Raw genomic sequence first — 18851 nt, 5'->3', positions numbered from 1 at the left:
CTTGAACTTTCTTATCTCTTATCATTCATCATCCAATAGCACCGGGGATTTCCCTCAAATCTCGTCTCATAAACTCTCAGAAAAGTAATAAGTGGGGCGAAATTGTAGGGATTTTATTGGTCCGGTTGGCATCTCACGTCAGTTACAAAGGTTATGATTAGTGATGGCGGCCGTTGTGTAAACGTCAGTGAATCGATAACTACTTTGAAAATGGTTTTGCTTCTCAGGTGTTGTTAAAAACCCAAAAAAGACTGTCAATGACAGAAGAAGAAGAAATGAAGGCGAAATCGTCGAAACGTATGGCTGGGATAATCATGATGTCTCGTAAATCGATCGCCAAGGATGGAGTTGTCACTGTACGTATAATAGCCTGTCACTGCTTGAATAATGAATTTATCACCGAAAAGTGGGATAATCAGCGATAATTGACCTCACACCCGTCGGCATTAAGCCTCACAAGCCCGTCCCCACAAAACTCCCGATTGTCATTATCTGCAGATAACGAATTTTTAGATGCATAACTCAGAGTTGGGGATTCGAGCATGAGAATGAACGAGAGCAGGATCGTTCAGAGGGGCTCTACACCTGCCCACGAACCGATAACTGTTATCTGTATTATCGCTGATATCACGCTTTCGTGATGTGTATGTTAGTTTTCTACTTTTTGTGCAAAAAATACGTCCTCAACTTCCGTCGTTTCCGCCGTTTCTACCTAAGATACCCCCCCGTAAGACCCTGCTGTGTTGCTCCTCTCAACTAACCCCTTCTGTTGCAGACTTCAGGCATCGGCATGCCCAGCCTATACCACGCTCTAGTCGTCATCTTCCTGGAGTTCTTCGCTTGGGGGCTCCTGACCATGCCCGTCATATCAGTATTAAATACAACATTCCCCGACCACACTTTCCTGATGAACGGTCTCATCATGGGCATCAAGGGCCTGCTGAGTTTCCTCAGTGCGCCTTTGGTGGGAGCCCTATCGGACGTTTGCGGCAGGAAACTGTTCCTCTTGATTACGGTGTTCTTCACATGTCTGCCAATTCCACTTATGACTATCAACACGTTCTGGTTTTTCGCGATGGTGAGCATCTCCGGCGTCTTCGCCGTCACGTTTAGCGTCGTCTTTGCGTACGTGGCCGATGTGACGGACCAGAAGGATCGGTCGTTGGCTTACGGATTGGTTAGTGCTACGTTTGCTGCTAGTATGGTTATTTCGCCGGCCATGGGGGCTTACTTGATGGAAAGGTGAGTGTTTTGGTTGTGATTTTAGTGAGGAGCAAACGAGTCAAGGTTGAGTTGACAAACAACTTGTTTGGTAGTGAAATGATGTTTATGGGGTCGGGAAGCGACCTTGTGATTTATTATTGCTAGTTTGTTGGTTGAAATAACCGGTTCGAGCGGTGCGGAATTAAAACGCGCGCTCGTTTTTGGAATAGTTGGCATGGTTTTTGTGATTCATTATCTAACAGTATCACATGTTATACGCGTATCTATTTTATCTGGAGAAAGTATTAGTAGATTTGTTTGATGATAAATGAATCATCGCTTTCTGGGTGATTTTTATTTCTCAAATCAGTGAATTTAGTGAGAATGAAGTATTTTATCTCATGCTGCCTATTTATTTAATCAGTTAATGTAGAACAAGGGATTAGTAAGACAGTCTACGACCAGTCGCACGTTTTTTATTGTTTTTAAAACTTGAACAAATAATTGTGCATCTTATTTAATATACATGGTAAATATATGACGATTTTAAAAACGCCAATTCCAAAAATATAATAATAATTAAATTAAATCATAAAATAAAAAAAGGAATACAGTTAATTGTTTAGTCCAAAAAAATACATGGCAAACGTAATTGACGTTTCAGGAGTTTTCAAATTCGAGATACATACCTATATTGTTTTAAAAATTATGTTTCAAATTAACAAACTTGAGAACAGAGCTCCATATAATTACAGACTATAAAAAAAAAATGATAAACTTGACCAATTTTTAGACCACTCTTACAGGGACACGTTCATGTATTTTTTAAGAAAGTGCTGCGGTGGTTTGCGTTCGGAAAAAGTATGAGCTTTTTTGTGAAGCATTTATAAGTCTAACAAATAACTCCCAAAACCGTATTCAAAAACGAAACATCGTTTCCCTTGATTTCGGCTACGTAACATTCGTAACGTGGTTGAGCACTTATCCGACAGAACGCGATGTTGACTTTCAACGTTGCACTGTAGAGATAAACTAAAAATTCTAAGTGTGAAATAAAATATATACTTATGTATATTTGCCCGCCCTAAAGACTATAAGTAACGACCAACTTGGTGTTAATTAATTGTTAACGACTAAACAAAAATTCATCAACTTCTCGTATCCTATCTTGTCGTTGGCTAATCACTTTCACATTAGGGGCTAAGTAAGTATATCCTGTATAGAGTCCAATGCAGTCATCTTACTTTCCTGTTTTACGACGGTCAAGCTTTATCTGTTTAGGAGTAGTGGTTTCGTAAAACTGTTAAATTTATTGGTGGCCTATATTACTTGGGTAGCACCTGTTTTCAGCGGTTCCAACAGTATGCAAAATGTAGCAAAACTTATTTTCGTACACGAAATAGATATGTACACAGCTATTGGGAATTAACTGACTGTTAGAGGACACCACCATTCGGGTGTTTAGATAATGTTCGGAACAGAGGTTGTCGAGTGCTAAAATTGGCGGTCAAAAAGTGGCACACCAACTCAATGGTACATTATTAAGTTCACAAGTCCCAGTTCGAGAAAAAATATTAAAAAATTCCTTACACTTACAAAAACAAAATATAGATTTAGATAGGTAAAAAAAAAATGGTCGAAGATTACACCACAGAACTTCCCTCACGCATAAAGTACAGCTTGTCAAATCCAGCTCCTTCGAAAAATTAAAAGATTTGATTTTGCGAATTGTATTGTTTTTTATGACAACCTTTATAAGCTAAAATAAAAGTAGGTATCTAATATTTGAGTAAAGGTAAAGAAACGTGCTAACCGTTTGTTACAAGTGAGTTTTTCTATTACAAAATTTTGTATTGATATCATCCACATTTTTGCAAGGCCGCATATATCAGTTTGGGTAGATGCATTGTAATACTAATAATAAAAGTATTGTATTATTTTAATTCTTGAATAGTGATTTATAATCAATAAAATAACGAAACAATTTAATCACCTCTGTCGTATGTAAAAATGTATGTAATAATTAGAGACAGGCAAAGTTAGTGCATGCGACTCCCACCACTTTCCTTCAGTAGCGCGCGATGTTATTGTTTCGCTTCGCCCATCGCTGCAGGTTCGGTCGCGCGACCCTGGGCTAGCAATGAGAATGAGTAGTGGGAGCCAACTAATTTTGCCCGTCTTTAGTAATAACAGAGGTGCGACTGGAGACAGAACTGAAATCATTTATTGTACTCGTAATTTAAGACAAATAGCGATAACAGTTATCAACCTGTAGACGTGAGAGTGAAACAGAAACTAAACTAAAAGATGTTTTCTACGAATTGTAATAACCGGATCACAATGCCGACGGTCCAGACTTTGTTATTGCTCTGACTTCCGCTTATTGAATAAAACACTCTATTTTATTTTGATTTTCGATGTTGTAATTTGGTTAATTATAACTTGTCTAGATCTAGGGGAGACTCAGCATCCCCTTGCACATTTTGAGTAGAATAAACAGATTTATTTTGATTAACAATTTACCATACTTACAACGACTTTAAAACATCTGCAAGATTTCAAAGCTTGTATTTTTCTTTCACTTGTGCAATTCTTGATTTATTCAATAAAATAAATTGACTGCTTTATTAATTTTGTTGAGTCACCATGTATAATCAAATCTAAAAAACATGAATCCAATGATAAATTACAAGTATAGAGTTATAGACTGATCACATTTTGCACATTTTAGATAGGATTTATTCGGCAAAATTATGAGATGACGTAATTAATTTTTTGGGGGTTGATAAACGTATACATTTTGAATAAAAAGTTACCATGTTTACAATAACTTCAAAACGTCTGCAAGATTTCAAAGTAGCCAGTTTTGCATTTCGTGATTTAAAGCAATAAAATAAATTGACACCCTGTATAAGCAAATCTAAAAAATTGGTCGAAAGTTATTTTGACAGAACTTCCCTCACTTCTGAAGTACAGTCCAGCAAATACTGCTTCTCTGAAAAAATATAAAATTTGATTTTGCGGAATATTACTTTTTCGTGAAAACCTCTATGGAGTAAAAACAATATAGAAGGCAGTAGTCACAAAAAAGAAAATTTCACCTTCTTAAAAAAGACACTTGGGGCCCCCGAGAAGGTTTCACCTGATTTAATAAATTGACTGATTCACATTTTTTTTTGGTCACCCTGTATAATAAGCAAATTAAAAAAATTAATGCAATGATAAGTTACAAGTATAGTCTGATCATATTTTGCCCATTTTCTAAAGAATTCATTCGGCAAAATTTTGAGATAACGTAATTAATTTTTTGAAATTGATAAAGAGATACATTTTGATTAAAAACTTAACATGCTTACAATAACTTCACAACGTCAACATTTCAAAGTACATATTCAGTTTTGCAATTCTTGATTTAATCAATAAAATAAATTGACTCAGTTATTAATTTTTTTCAGACACCCCGTATAAGCAAATCTAAAAAATATTAATGTGATGATAGATTACAAGTATAGACTCATCATACTATGCACATTTTAGATAGGATTTTTTCAGCAAAATTTTGGGGCGTCGTCATCAAATTTTCAGGGGAATGAGCAAATACATTTTGATCAAAACTTTTCCATACTGATGATGACTTTAAAACATTTGCAAGATTTCAAAGCATTCGGTTTTGTAGTTCCTGATTACATCAATAAAATAAATTTACGCGTTCATTAATTTTTTTGAGTCACCCTGTATATGGAAATCCAAAAAATACGAATGGAATGATCAATCACAAGTACAGACTCATAATATTTTGTACATTATAGATAGGATTTATTCAGTAAAATTTTGGGGTGGCGTCATCAATTTTTTAAGGGGGATGAGAAAATACATTTTGATCAAAAATTTTCGATACTTATGATAACTTTAAAATATCTCCAAGATTTCAAAGTTTTCGGTTTTGTACTTCCTGATTAAATCAATAAAATAAATTCACGCATTCATTAATTTTTTTGAGTCACCTTGTATATGTAAATAAAAAAAATATGAATGGAATAATAAATCACAACAGAGTCATCATATTTTGCACATTTTAGATACGATTTATTCGGCAAACTTTTGAGATGATTTCATACATTTTTCGGAGGGGAAGAGCAAATATATGTATTTTGATTAAAAATTTATCATGCTTATCATAACTGTAAACCGTCTTTAAAACATCTCCAAGATTTCAGGATAACTAAAATATATTTTGATTAAAAACTTATCATGCCTATCATAACCTAGTCTGATCATATTTTGCACATTTTCGAAGGAATTTATTTGGCAAAATTTTGAGATAACATAATCAATTTTTTGAATAACTTTGATTTAAAAAAAATTGATAAAAAAAATTTGATTAAAATGATATTCGTAATGTAAATACAAAATTTGATAGCAATCGGCCCAGTAGTTTCGAAGATTGTGTGTCCAATAAAAATCGACACAGACGCCAGGTAGACAAACAGAAACAGGAAACTACTTTTTTCGTAATCTAGGAGTTATGAAACGTCGAGAAAACATAGAAGTGGCCATTTTTCCGATGGATTCGATTACTATACTTACCGACAATTTGATGACATCATTTCAAAGAAATTTTTAAAATGATTTTAATGTTACACAGTAATACACTCTTATACTTGTAGTGTACGCATCCGCTTTAAGTTTTTCCCCTATATGGCAAAATGTTACAAAAAAATTAATACAATATAATAACATTTTACCACTAATTCAGGATATAACCATCCGTGGGCGTGCGGTTAGGGCGTCAGCATCCGGACCGGTGGTCGCACGTTCGATGTCAAACTTGGCCGATTGTTTTTTTCCTTTTTCTTGTGCGCTGTGTGTTATCTATGTTTATGATGTTATAACAAATTATTTATTGATCAGACTAAGAACGAGTAACCCCATTTTCTCGAAAAGGTGAGAATATAAATTATAATAATATGTAATATTCAGAACTTTCGTTCCGCTGTGGCCTAATTAATAACTCATTCAAATGAAACAAATTTCTATGTCACATTTTTCTGATGTATAAATAAACATTTGAAGTTAAAGCTTGTTAGTACTACCGAGGGGCCATTTTTCCCGTTAGTTATCTACTTTAAATACATATATTTTACATTGTCTATACTTGTGCAATTTGCACAATCTCTTGCACCTCCACGGTGCAGGGGCTGCGGGGGTGTTGTTTATGCTTCGGTTTTTTACTTTATAGAGGTTATCACAAAACAAACATCGCAAAATATAATTTTACAATTTTTCAAAGAAACGGGATTTGTTGGACTTATACTTCAGGAGCGAAGGAAGTTCTGTCGAAATAAGCTTCGACCAATTTTTTTTCTCTGCTCCATGAACAGTCTTGAACAACGTGTCATAGAGTTGATGCGCAATTTTTTGAACACCCTGTGTATTTTGGGTCTTTGATTTTTCCGAGGGGGGTGAAATAAGAACGGAGGGATAATACAGTGAAATTGTGGCACCGACCTCTCTGAATTTATACACCGTTTACGACTATGTACTAGATTTAACCACGCTCCTAGGTTCGAAAGTATCGCTAAGCAGTGGCGACGCAATTTGGTGTATCATTTGTCATAGAGCTGAAACGAACTTAAACTTTTGAAAACTAAGTGTATTTCCAAAATTGTTTACTTCCATCCCATAATTTACAAAATTTGCAGCTCACTATGTTGAGATGATTAAAAAAACAACACAACATGTAAAGACACCCAGTGTTTGATTTTGTTCCAAAATCATGCCACTTGAAGCATACGACATGGTTTTTCAAAGTAATATACACGGTGGTGATTAAGTTATAAATAAAGGTAATACATTGGGTATATTGATTATAAAGACAGTACATCAAATTGGCTTTGAAATTTCGTGAACGTGTTTGCAGCAAAATAGGGACCACTTTGAACAATTCATCATCATCAAGCAGATGATATATTAATTCGTATTTATGTTATTTTTAGATTGTGATAAATAGTGTTTGGTTAAATAAGGAAACGACAAATTCTTATTAAAAATGCAGTGACAGATTTTCTAAAAATAAAACCCACTTCGATCTTTTATATTTTATCTCTAAAGATAACAATAATGATGAAGAAAATGTTTCTAGTATTATTTTTTATTACCCGAAACACAAGTTTTTAAGAGCGTTGTTATAATGTTGAAATAATCGCATGTTCCGTTACCATTTTTTCGTTTGTTTTATCATAGTAAAGCGTTCTTTATCGTTTTCGGCCCTCCATACTCGAAACATTTACAGAAGTGGGTTTCGATTTTTATTTTCGTGCTGGAAACGGGAGTAGAGTTTTGATTTAGTTCTAATTTTTTTTTCGTGATAGTAGACTGGTATTTGTGATGTTTCGCGTAGATAATATTTGATATACTGTAATTCCCAATTTAATGTTTGTGTACCAGTACTAAATAGCCGCAATGAAAGTCGACATTGTAATAATTATTACTCATTATTAATTAATAAAAATTTTATTATTGTGGTCAGACACAAATATTGATGTTATTGATTGCAGCACATTAACTTAAATAAATTTTATTTATACATCCCCTCTAAAAGGTTAATGACATCCAAAAAATTAAAAAAAAATGTAAAAAAAATATACCTTAGGATGGGATCACTTTTTTTCAACAGTATTCTTTAACTTTGTTTAACTGCTTACGCAGAAAATGAATGTATGACTTTGCCTCGATGATCTAATTTTCCTGTAATTTCGATAAAACATTAACGTCGAGATTGGTATTTATTCACTGAATATATAGGAATACATACAAACATATCAATCTAAATTCTAAATATATACATATATTTGTCCCTACCAAAAATTTCAGTTTTTGTGTTTCTATGTATTTGTAAATTTATAAAGAAAAATACTTCCAAGATTCGTCCGGTATTGTATTCTACACAGGCGAAGCAGTACAACAATAACAATAAGAAAAATAAATATGTACCACATTTTAACTTGTTTTACATTCCTAATGTGAGCTAATTACCAAAAATTAAGTGTATTGGGAAAAACATTTTAAGTGAATATTAGAATTAGAATTACTACAATGAATGATTTGTGGGTCTCCGTTTCACAAATAGTGAGGACCAAATTGTAGTGTTTAGTTTCAATACTTATGTCTTGAGATAGCCTTAGCAGGATAGCGAACCGACTTAGGGCCGGTTTATCAATGCTCAGTTAAAAGTGTCTGTTAAGTAACTGTCAGATAAGGGTAACTAGCAGTTAACGGAGGTAAAGTGTTTATCAATGCACGATGTTTCTTCCAGTTTCGTAGCTCGAGGTTTAGCTTAGCTGTTACTCTCTTAAGTTGGTAACGCTCACCCCACTGGAAATGAGTTGTGATTGGTCAGTTCAAAACTACCCCGACCTTGAAAGTTCCGTCAGATTCGATCCGCATTCGGTATTCAACGATTGTATATCGTGTTTCACGTGATCAATCATGAAAAAGCAAAATTTAGCATTAGAAAAAAAGTATTGGAAATTAAAAATGAAACAAGTAGGTACACCTATAAATAAATACAGAGAGATCGTAAAAGAAATTAGTCAAAGTTGGCCATGCACGAAAAGGCGTTTGTCTTAGTTTAAAATAATTTTTGATTAATCGTCACGGTGACAAAAGTAATTTGCACTGTTATCAAACGAAACTAAAGCTTTTTTGTTATTAGAATCTTCAGAAATGGGATAAATTTTAGACAAAATTGGAAAACGGTGATTTTAATTCATTCTTATGTGTTTTTTGAAAGTAGGCGTCATAATTCTAATCTCTAAACTGTCAATTTGACATTTAATAAAAAAATTAAATTACCCTACCACCGTGATTACGACAAACGGCTTGTCGTGCATGGCCTACTTTGATTAATTTCTTTTTCGATCTCGCGGTATTATTATTATTAGGTTTTTAATTTTTGGTACCCACATTAGACCTGGAAAATTATCAGCTAATAATGAGTGTTTTTCTCATCTTTTCTCTGTCAATTTGTTGCACAACATAAGTCCTCATCAAAATATTGTTAAATTCATAACAGATTTATTTGGATTTGTTAGGTTATGTTGCCACTAACTGGTGGATAACATTTTAACTGACAGTTTGAACTGTCAGTTAATTTATCAGGCACTTTGACCACCAGTTTTGAGCTAACGGGTAATGATAAACAGGTTAACTCACAGACAAGCTTTAACTGCCAGTTACTTTAACTTAACTGCGCATTGATAAACCGGCCCTTAGTGGGCGACACGTGTAGCTAGGTTTGTCCTGGATAATGGTCGTTTAAATGGATTTATTGTTACTCTATGCAGCGTCTCGCCTCTACGCTTTAAACGGAGATCAAATCCATGGAAAGACAAAATTATTAAGATTCAAACACCTCCAGCTGCTCTACTTACTACTTCGTTAGTAGTCAGTGTAATTGCATCAACATTTGTTGTAATTTGTAATATAACTTAAATAAAATAAATAATTGTCTATTTTTCTGTATGTTTCCTGCTTTTAGGATTTTATTATGTCGTTAGTATATCAAATTGCTGCTTTATAAACTGACATGTAGTACCACAACTCAAGCGTCGCCAATATTTACGGTATATTTATATTTGAGCAGGAGTGTAATTTATTGTGTTAATTTTTCTATGACGAAATCATAAATAAAATTACAACGGAAAACTCAAAGCATAATAAAAAAACTTTAAGTAAACAAAAAAGTTAATACGAATAAAGCCCGTCCAACCCTGTTACACATCTGTTTCTTAAACAAGCTTGACATGGAGATAAATTAAAAACTTTTCGTCTGATACTTGTAAAGTTGTGAAACCATTTGTGTTTTTTAAGAACGGAGTTTGAGAAAAAATTATAGATCGGAATATAACAGCGCCGCTTGTGACGTCAAGGGATTATAATGGTGTTTAATCGCAGTTGAGTGATCTCAAATTACTTTAAAACCATTACCACTATCGCTTAAAATTTTATTTCAGAACTGCGATAACATAAATTAAAAGTAACTGAAGAATAATTATTTGCGTTTAAAAAAAGTCGAAATCAGTAATGCAAGATGGGTAAGTGGCCATTTTTTAGGAAAATTTTGAAATTCTGTATCTTCATTGGCTGCTAGCCCTGTTTCACAAAGCCTATTTTAAGAATTCGTAATTATTTGAAGTCATTAGTGTTTAGCCGGAAGCGTTACTGATAAAAATACCAAGGAGCCAGACACATACGTTGAAATCGACCGAAGGTTGTTCAAGTTAAATGTAAATTAGCATAGTGTTAAAAACCCCTGATAAATTTAAATGGTGTAAGAAACCATGAAATGGTCGAACGTAAGCGTTCACAACCGATAAAGCGAAATAAATGAACGCAAATTGCAAATCAAATATGCTATAATTTGACAAGTTTTATTTCTTATCAGCTTTTTAGGTTTAATATCGAGCATTGTTTTGTGGTTTTATGTTGTTTAGATTATTATTTTTGCTGTTTCTGGTGATTTTCACGTCTGACGTGACCATGAAACCACAAAGCGAATTAATTGTGTCGGAAGTGCAATTATTATTTCGAAAAATTACGGAAGTGACAGTTAATTAAATATTACTGTAAAGTTGTGTATCGTTGAATTTATTCTCACGTGAATTATGTCTATGACGTTCAGGTGGCATGTCATGTTTAGTTTTAATTTTAGGGACCTAATTCTCAATGTTAATTGTATTATAAATTACTGAACAATTATTATGTAACAAAGTATGCTATTTTTAATTTCTGGTAATTGAGGTTATCGGAAAAAAATGTTTTATTTATTCTTTTTTAAATTTACTGTTCTAATCTCTAGTTATCAGATTAATTCGATTTTGAAAGTGATACATTGTATTTTTCCAAGTTTCTGAGTGTCTTTATAAATATGGTAAATAGTAAAAGTATGTAAAATGTAAAATTTTAAGGACATTGAAAATATGGTTTCTGGAATAATACGACATATTAGTTGGATAAATGCTGAAAAAGTTGTAAACTTTAGTTGATTCATACATTTTTACTTCCCAAGCGTAAGCTAAAGAAGTATTGTAATAGGCTTCATCCGACGAATGGTTACTTTCATGTTTTCTGGACATTATATGACCCTAAGATTACGAAACAATTGGTCTATCGTTTCCGTCTGTCCTCCGTCTTTGTCAAGTTTAATTCGAGACAGATAAATTCCGAAAAAATCCCACCCTATTTTCTCAAAAATCTAAGAATACAGTAATGCCGCGCCCGCTTATATTTAATAATAATAAAAAAATAATTATCATAATAACAGCGCTTCACCCAAAATAATATTTAGACCGTTTGTTCCATTGTAGCTTAATTAAGTAATTAATTAATTAATCAACTTGTGAAGTTATTTCTTCAAATAAATTGAATTTTAATCAAACATTTCGTTCAGGCAATAGTTACACCATTATTTATTTTCAAATTTGATATACACTTGATATAAACTTCTTGTTTTCAGAAAGTTCCCTGCTTATAAAATAAACCAGATTTTGTACCACGTGCTTAAATAACTACCCTTGAAGCCTTGTCACATTGACTGCTCAGTTCTAACTATTTGCTTTTTCTTCTCCAGGTGGTCCGTTTCACTCGTCGTCGCCCTTGCCACTGCCGTCGCCATCCTCGACGTGTTCTTTATCCTCGTCGCCGTCCCCGAGAGCCTCCCTGAGAAGGTCCGCGTCAGCCCTATTAGCTGGGAGCAGGCCGATCCCTTCTCTTCCCTCCGAAATGTCGGCCAGGACCCCACTATCCTCCTCCTGTGTATCACCGTGTTCCTGTCGTACCTACCAGAAGCCGGCCAGTACAGCTGCATCTTCGTCTACCTGAAACTCGTGATGGGCTGGAGCGCACCGATGGTCAGTATCGATCCCACTTCTCTGTGTTTATTTGCTATAGTTTCTTGCACACTAATAAAATTTTATAACCTATTGGTGTTATTTAGGCCAAGAGTGCCCGAACAAGCTCTGGTAAAAATCTTCGATCTATAAAATTTACGTGTGTTCGAAAAAATTCACAAAAATGAAATTCGTAGTCGGCATTTAGAAATTACAAACGTCATTTTATGAAGGGCAATGAGCTGTAATAAATTTCTTTGATAATTCTTGACAGAAATAGTTATGTATGTAGATAAACATGAAGTACCTTGAACAAACTTCAATTTTTTATCTTTATTACCTACGTAATCCGATTTCGAGTTCTCCATTGAAGTCTGTCTGGGTGACTCTTATATCAGATTTATTTCTTTAGATATTTAAATAGTTCTGCAGTTTAATAATAATAATGTGCTATAGTTTTTAACGTAGTTCATTTTAATATATTTTATTGCACTTTTAAGTTCTTTACTTGCATTTTTTGCCTTCTTCTTTCCACTTCTTTTTATATGTGTATTATTCTTCCAATCGCTGTTTATTCGTTGTAGATCTTCGTGTATACTGTCTTTAAATCTTTTCCGTGGCCCGCTCTCAATATAACTGCAAAACCTAATGTTAGAAAATTTCGCAAACGTTTTAAGGTATCCTGAGCATGGTCCAGCCCACTCTCTCTCCTTCACACATCACTTAACTGAGCAATTAATACATCCATCGTTCCAGGTCGCCGTCTTCGTGGGCCTCGTCGGGCTGCTCGCCGTCCTCGCGCAGCTCTGCCTCGGCGCGCTGATGAAGAACCTCGGGTGCAAGCACACGATCATGCTCGGTCTGCTCTTCGAGATGTTGCAGCTGCTGTGGTACGGCTTCGGCACGACGACGTGGATGATGTGGGCGGCGGGCATGTTGGCGTCGATGAGCTCGATTACGTATCCGGCGATCTCGGCGTTCGTCTCGATCGTCAGCACCCCGGACAGGCAGGGCGTGGTGCAGGGAATGGTGACGGGGATGCGGGGGCTCTGCAACGGACTAGGGCCGGCCATGTTTGGCTTGATATTTTACGTTTTCCACGTGGATCTGAACGAAGGCGAGGGACAGGAGGGCACGCACTCGACGCCGGTGCACGATGAAAGCTATGCGCAGGTGAGTGGGAGGGAATGTGGAGAATTATTTTCACAAGAAATTTTTTGGAAGTGCAGTTCCGCATTCATCGTGCGGGTTTATTTAGAACAAACACGGACCAAATATAAGCATCCTCGTTATTAAATCGGTGTTTTAGAAAACTTGTATGTATTTCTTGATTATTTACACACTGGTTGATATATTGTTATTAAACACGAACAGAAATTATTTCTCAAAAAAAAAAGTTAAAAACACTGAACTTTTTAAAGGTTACACTCCACTTACATTTTCTTAAGGTCGATTTATAAACTTGCCGCTGACGTTGCCGTTGCAAGATAAATATAAAGCAAAGGTTGACGTTGCCGTGCTTCCAATTTGAAGGAAAATCCCTTGAAATAAGGGGACATTTTTCTGGTTGACAGCACTAATTCCACGAAAATCAAATTTTGATAGAGAAAATGATGTCCACCTGTTCACCGAAACCCTCATATTTTAAATAGCTGCCATAATTTTCTACACTGCAGCTTTCTGTCAGTACTTATGCAGGTTAGATATTACAACCACAAGGACTTATATTTTGCCATTTTTTCTTTTTAATATTCTTTTCACAGCAAAAAAAGTAAAACATGTTTAAAATGGTAAATTTTTGTAGGAAAGTATCGACTTTGCAATTAGGCTCCGCCCCTGAGTCTGACAACGAATGAAAAATTCATCACGATTGAGATCGAGACGGATGGGTGGGGCTTCTCGTTTGGTTTTCTTTTTTAATTAATACATTTAGGGCCGGTTTATAGAACAATGAATTAAATATTTAATCCTCGATTAATTTAACAGAGGATTAAAATGTGGAATATGAGCCCGTGATTGGTTAAAACATTCACGTTACCTAGCAAGGAACCTCAATTAAAAGTTAATCGCGAATTAACTTTAACTTCGCGTTCTGTAAACCGGGTCTTAGTTTTCTTTGTATAACACGATTACTTAAGAACACATTTCACATGGTAATTTCTCGTAGAAACAAACGTAATTTTACAATTAAGCTCCGCCTCTTGGCTTACCACGAATAAAAAAAATCATCAGAATTGAGAATGGGCGGGTGGGCGGGGCTTAATTTTGCTTTTTTTTTTTTAATATACATAGCCATCTTTTCACAACAAAAAACTTAGAACATGGTTAAAATGGTACATTTTTGCGAGGAAATATGGATTTTGCAATTATGGAGCGGAGCCTTGGGAAAAAAAATCTACACATATTAAAATAAAAAGGAAAAATGTAAGCCCGCCCACCCGCCCTCTCGCAATTGTGATAATTTTTGTTATTCGCCGTGAACCAAGGGGACAGAGCTTAACTACAAAATATGTGTTTATTTCTTTACAAGAAATGAAAAACATGTTTTTGAATATCGTGTTGTTCAAAGAATACTAAGTATATTGAGAAAAAAAGGCAAAATATATACCCCGCCCACCCGCCCCATCTCAGTTGTAATGATTTTTTTCTTAGAAACTTGAAACACGGTTAAAATGGTACATTTTTGTAAGGAAATATGGATTTTCCAATTAGGCGCCGCCCCTAGGTCTGCTAACGAATGAAAACTTCATTACTATTTAGATCAGGGCAGATATGGGTGGGGCTTAGTTTTTTCTTAATTTACTTAGTATTCTTTGAATAACACGATACTCAAAAACATGTCTCGCATGGTAATTTCTTGTAGAGAAATAATAAGAATTTTGCAATTAAATTCCGCTCCTTTGGCTCTCAACTATTTAAAAATCATCACAATTGAAATAGGGCGGGGGGCGGGGCTTATATTTTGCCTTTTTTCTTAATATATGTAGTCGTCTTTTCAGAACAAAAACCTTAAAAATGTTTAAAATGGTGAATTCTTGTAGACAAATATCGATCTTGTAATTAAGACCCGCCCCTGGATCTGACAACGGATGAAAAATTCATCACAATTGAGAATTGAGATCGGAGCGGTTATGGGTAGGGCTTAATTTTTGGCTTTATTTTTTTCTTAACATCACGATACTCAAAAACATGTTTTTATTTTCTCGGAGAGAAATAAGGATTTTGCAGTTAAGCTCCGCCTTCTTGGCTCACGACGAATAAAAAGAGTCATCACAATTGAGATCGGGTGGGTGGGCTCCTAATCTTTAATAATGGAATTATTTGTTAAAATAAACTAACAAATCTGGCATCAAAAGAAAGCTTAATTAGAGACGAGTTCGAAAATGAGGAAATATATAGGTGTTCCATTTGAAAACTTTGAGAAAATTGACATTTTGCAAATTTCATGACCCTGTATAAACTGTAAACAAGTGTAAACCTTGTTCGATTTTCATAAATATGTCTAACAAGTTTTATGCAAAATTCCAAACCTCCATCTTCAAAAATGGCAGAGCTCTGAAGTTTTAAATATGAACATTTGCAGAGAACTTGAAAATTGTCGATGAAGAAGCTCTGGTATCCGTTATTGTTTTTTCTTCCTTCTATAAAAATTCATTTGGAAAAATTTATAGGAACCTCTATTAAAAAAGATAAAATTGGTGTATCTTTTAAATGGAAAATTTGTATATATATTTGAAAATAATTTTAAGTTATAACCATAAATGACTTCCATTAGACTGAACAGAACTAGGCGAGGAAAGTTCCTTGAAATTTTTTTTTTTTTAATTTTGCACGTATTTTCTTAGTATGTAAATCTTTTATTATCCATTTTTGAAAAGAACGACTAGATAAATTTTGGTTAGTACTGGCGCCAAAATTAAAGTATTTTGCAGTTTTGAGACGTATCTGTAAAATTGTTGGTACGTATTATTAATAGGCGAGAAACCTGCATTTTCGTGTTTTACTCGTTGACAAAACAAAATTACGCAATTCTCAAAGTGACACGATCGTAATACAAGCTAGGAATTATTGAACGTTGAGTTTGTATTTCCAAAAGTGTTTATTGAAAGCTTTTAAATTGCCCACGGTTATAAGAGCGATGATTTAAAATGCTTGCATGCTAAAATGTGTTCACATACGTCTGATTCATAGCACCTTTGTTCCTTCCAGTGAGAGGGTCAAGGCTGTAAATTATCATTACTATAATCCTAAGCGCTTTATTGAGGAGAGCTTCCAATAAACACTTTTGGTTCTTATTTGCCCCCAGAAAGTAAAAGTCAAGACTTTCCAACGATTTTCCACTCTATAATAAATTATTCCTACTTATGTGTTGTTAACAATTAATTCTTATTGTTGCAGTTGGTGCCGGGACCACCGTTCGTTTTTGGAGCTTTTCTAGTCATTTGCGCGCTGTTGGTGGCCTCGTTTATACCGACGAAGTCTAGCACGGAGTCGAGTAAGTAAACAAATTCATTACATTTCAGAGAAAATGGTTGTACCATTTCGCCGAGTTATCCACACAAGCATAGCTAATTTTTAGATTGTTTGGTGTTTAATATAGTGAAAGATCCCTCAATCCCGCAATTTACCCCAAAAATTAGGTTAAGTTTTGTGGTAACTCACCTTCCAAAATTGTGACTATTAGTGTGGTCATCTTTTGTGTTACATTGAAAACTTAATTTTATAGCAATGTGATAACACGTGGGGACTTTAAAATATGAATCATCCTCATACTCAAAAAACGATTAAGTTGGTCGCACTGTTTGTCCATTTAGTAATTCTAATTTATTAGATTGTTTTCTATTGTTCTATATGGTCTTACAATATGAGAAATAGATCACTAGTATCAGTAGGTAATTAAAGCTCTTTTGAAGAGCACAGCGCTTTTGGAGCAATGAATGAAAACTGTTTGTGTAGGAAAATTCATCACAACGCATTACGTTAATTGAAATTTAGATTAAATACTTAATGAAGTTAGTTGATTAAATAATTTAAAAAATAAATGAATGAATAAAATGAAAGTTGACGCATCATGTCATCATTAACGTAATAAACTAATGAATTTGTATGTATTATCGCTGTCCCTATTAAGTCACTATCAATCAGTTAAGTATAATGGACTGATACGCCTTCAAAAAAGTTTGAATGCTGCACCACACTTACTAAGAAACTAATAAATTCTGCGTAGTATTCAAACACTATCATAACGTTGTACTGTACTCACAGTGATATTGACCTCCTACCCTCTAACACGACCTTGCCCCCATTGCACACCTTCTAGGAATTAGTCAACCGCAAGTTGTAACCGTTACAAACAGTACTGACAATTGCCATTTTATTATATGAATTAGTAATTGCACTATGTACACCCTAAAACACAGATCATAAAATAAATCTAGGTAATATGTATGAGAATGAGTTTATGTTCTTCTATAGTTATGACCAGTTATTGTCACTGAAAAATTACTCACGCTTTATCTTTTGTGTTCACAAAAAAGAATCTCAACTTCATATTATCACTTTAAGTGCCCATTGCTTAAGTATTTTTTTACCGACATTGTTTTGATACTGGTTTCTTGTATTCATTCCACTAACATGAATTTTACATTTAGACAAAGACGATTTTCCATTTTGTTTGACATAAAATCATTGTTTTACAATAAATTTTTACCATTCAACGTTACGCAACGATTAAAGCTTGCGTGGGTAAGCGACCGTTGCTGCGGCGTTGTCGAGTGTCTTTTATAACGAGTTATTGTTGTAGGTATTCCCTTGGACACGCACTACGAGATGGAAAGAGGCCACAAGGTGGCCGGTACCCTGAGCCCCTTGATTCCGAGCCGGAACAGCATCGACAACGCAGCAATATTATAAGAGTAATAAGTAAGCCGCCACCAAATGAAGCTACAATTCCTTACTTACTTTTCTAAAATCGATGATCGAGATCTATTTTGTTAGAAAAATCTCTATGTAAATAAGAATGTGTAAAGAGAGGGGCGTGGTCTGCGGATTTTAGAAAAGTGACTTGTTGATTCTTGTTGTTTAGTCGGAGAATTACGGCCCTGCGTACACAGGGCGTTCTTTTTTTACTACTTATTAGAGTACGCTTTACTATTTATTTTTTATTTTTATTGTTTACGGCCGAATATTGCCAAGTCTAAGTGTTTTTCGCACCATCTCTTATCTTTTCCACACGAGTTACTTTTTAATGTACAAATGAGAGAATCGTAGGTGTTGAGAATTCTTTTTGTTCGAATTGAGCAGCTGTTAAACCGTATAGCGCACTAGTTTTCTCCAGGAACAACTATGAGATGATCTTCGCTAAATTCACACCGGAAAAAGTATTGGTTCATTGTGATATTTTTATTGTACTTATGACGGCTTTCGTTTCGTAGAACATCTCATAATGCGGGTTTAGATCAAAGCTGTTAGATACAATTATAACGTAAATGTGACTATTTAAGAGCGGACGCAACGTGCTTGCGACATGGTTGACAAAGACGTTTCAAAAGAAGTATTTTAGTTATTAGGGATAAATCTAAAGTGTAAAAATATATATATATAAAAAAATAAATAATTGTTTCTGTAGGTGGCTTTTTTTGACGCGCGAAATAAATTTAGTTCCTAATTTCTCCACTGTACCATACGTCACTTTTCCCGCCAATCTGCGTGTTCCACGTTGCCATATTAATACAGTAAAATTTTTTACAATAAACACAT

General features: G+C 34.5%; 1 protein-coding gene across 2 annotated transcripts; it reads left to right on the top strand.

The window, feature by feature from the left end:
* Positions 1–139: 139 nt before the first annotated feature.
* On the top strand, positions 140–18719 carry LOC135141959 (hippocampus abundant transcript 1 protein). Of its 2 annotated transcripts, none has more exons than XM_064073573.1 (6): positions 140–356; positions 776–1242; positions 11834–12113; positions 12849–13265; positions 16491–16587; positions 17896–18719. In XM_064073573.1, exons 1-6 carry the CDS (start codon positions 258–260, stop codon positions 18003–18005), a joined length of 1470 nt encoding a protein of 489 aa, XP_063929643.1. In that variant the 5' UTR covers positions 140–257; the 3' UTR covers positions 18006–18719. The 2 variants fall into 2 exon arrangements, with proteins under 2 accessions (XP_063929643.1, XP_063929644.1); XM_064073574.1 differs by lacking the exon at positions 140–356 and adding an exon at positions 550–727.
* The last annotated feature ends 132 nt before the right edge of the window (positions 18720–18851 follow it).

Source organism: Zophobas morio, unplaced genomic scaffold (genome assembly GCF_036711695.1).
Source record: "Zophobas morio isolate AGI-343-1 ecotype UQ-CSIRO unplaced genomic scaffold, CSIRO_AGI_Zmor_V1 ptg000046l, whole genome shotgun sequence".
Classification (NCBI taxonomy): Eukaryota; Metazoa; Arthropoda; class Insecta; order Coleoptera; family Tenebrionidae; genus Zophobas; species Zophobas morio.
Note: the sequence above shows the minus strand (reverse complement) of the source record. Positions and strands in the feature narration are given on the sequence as shown.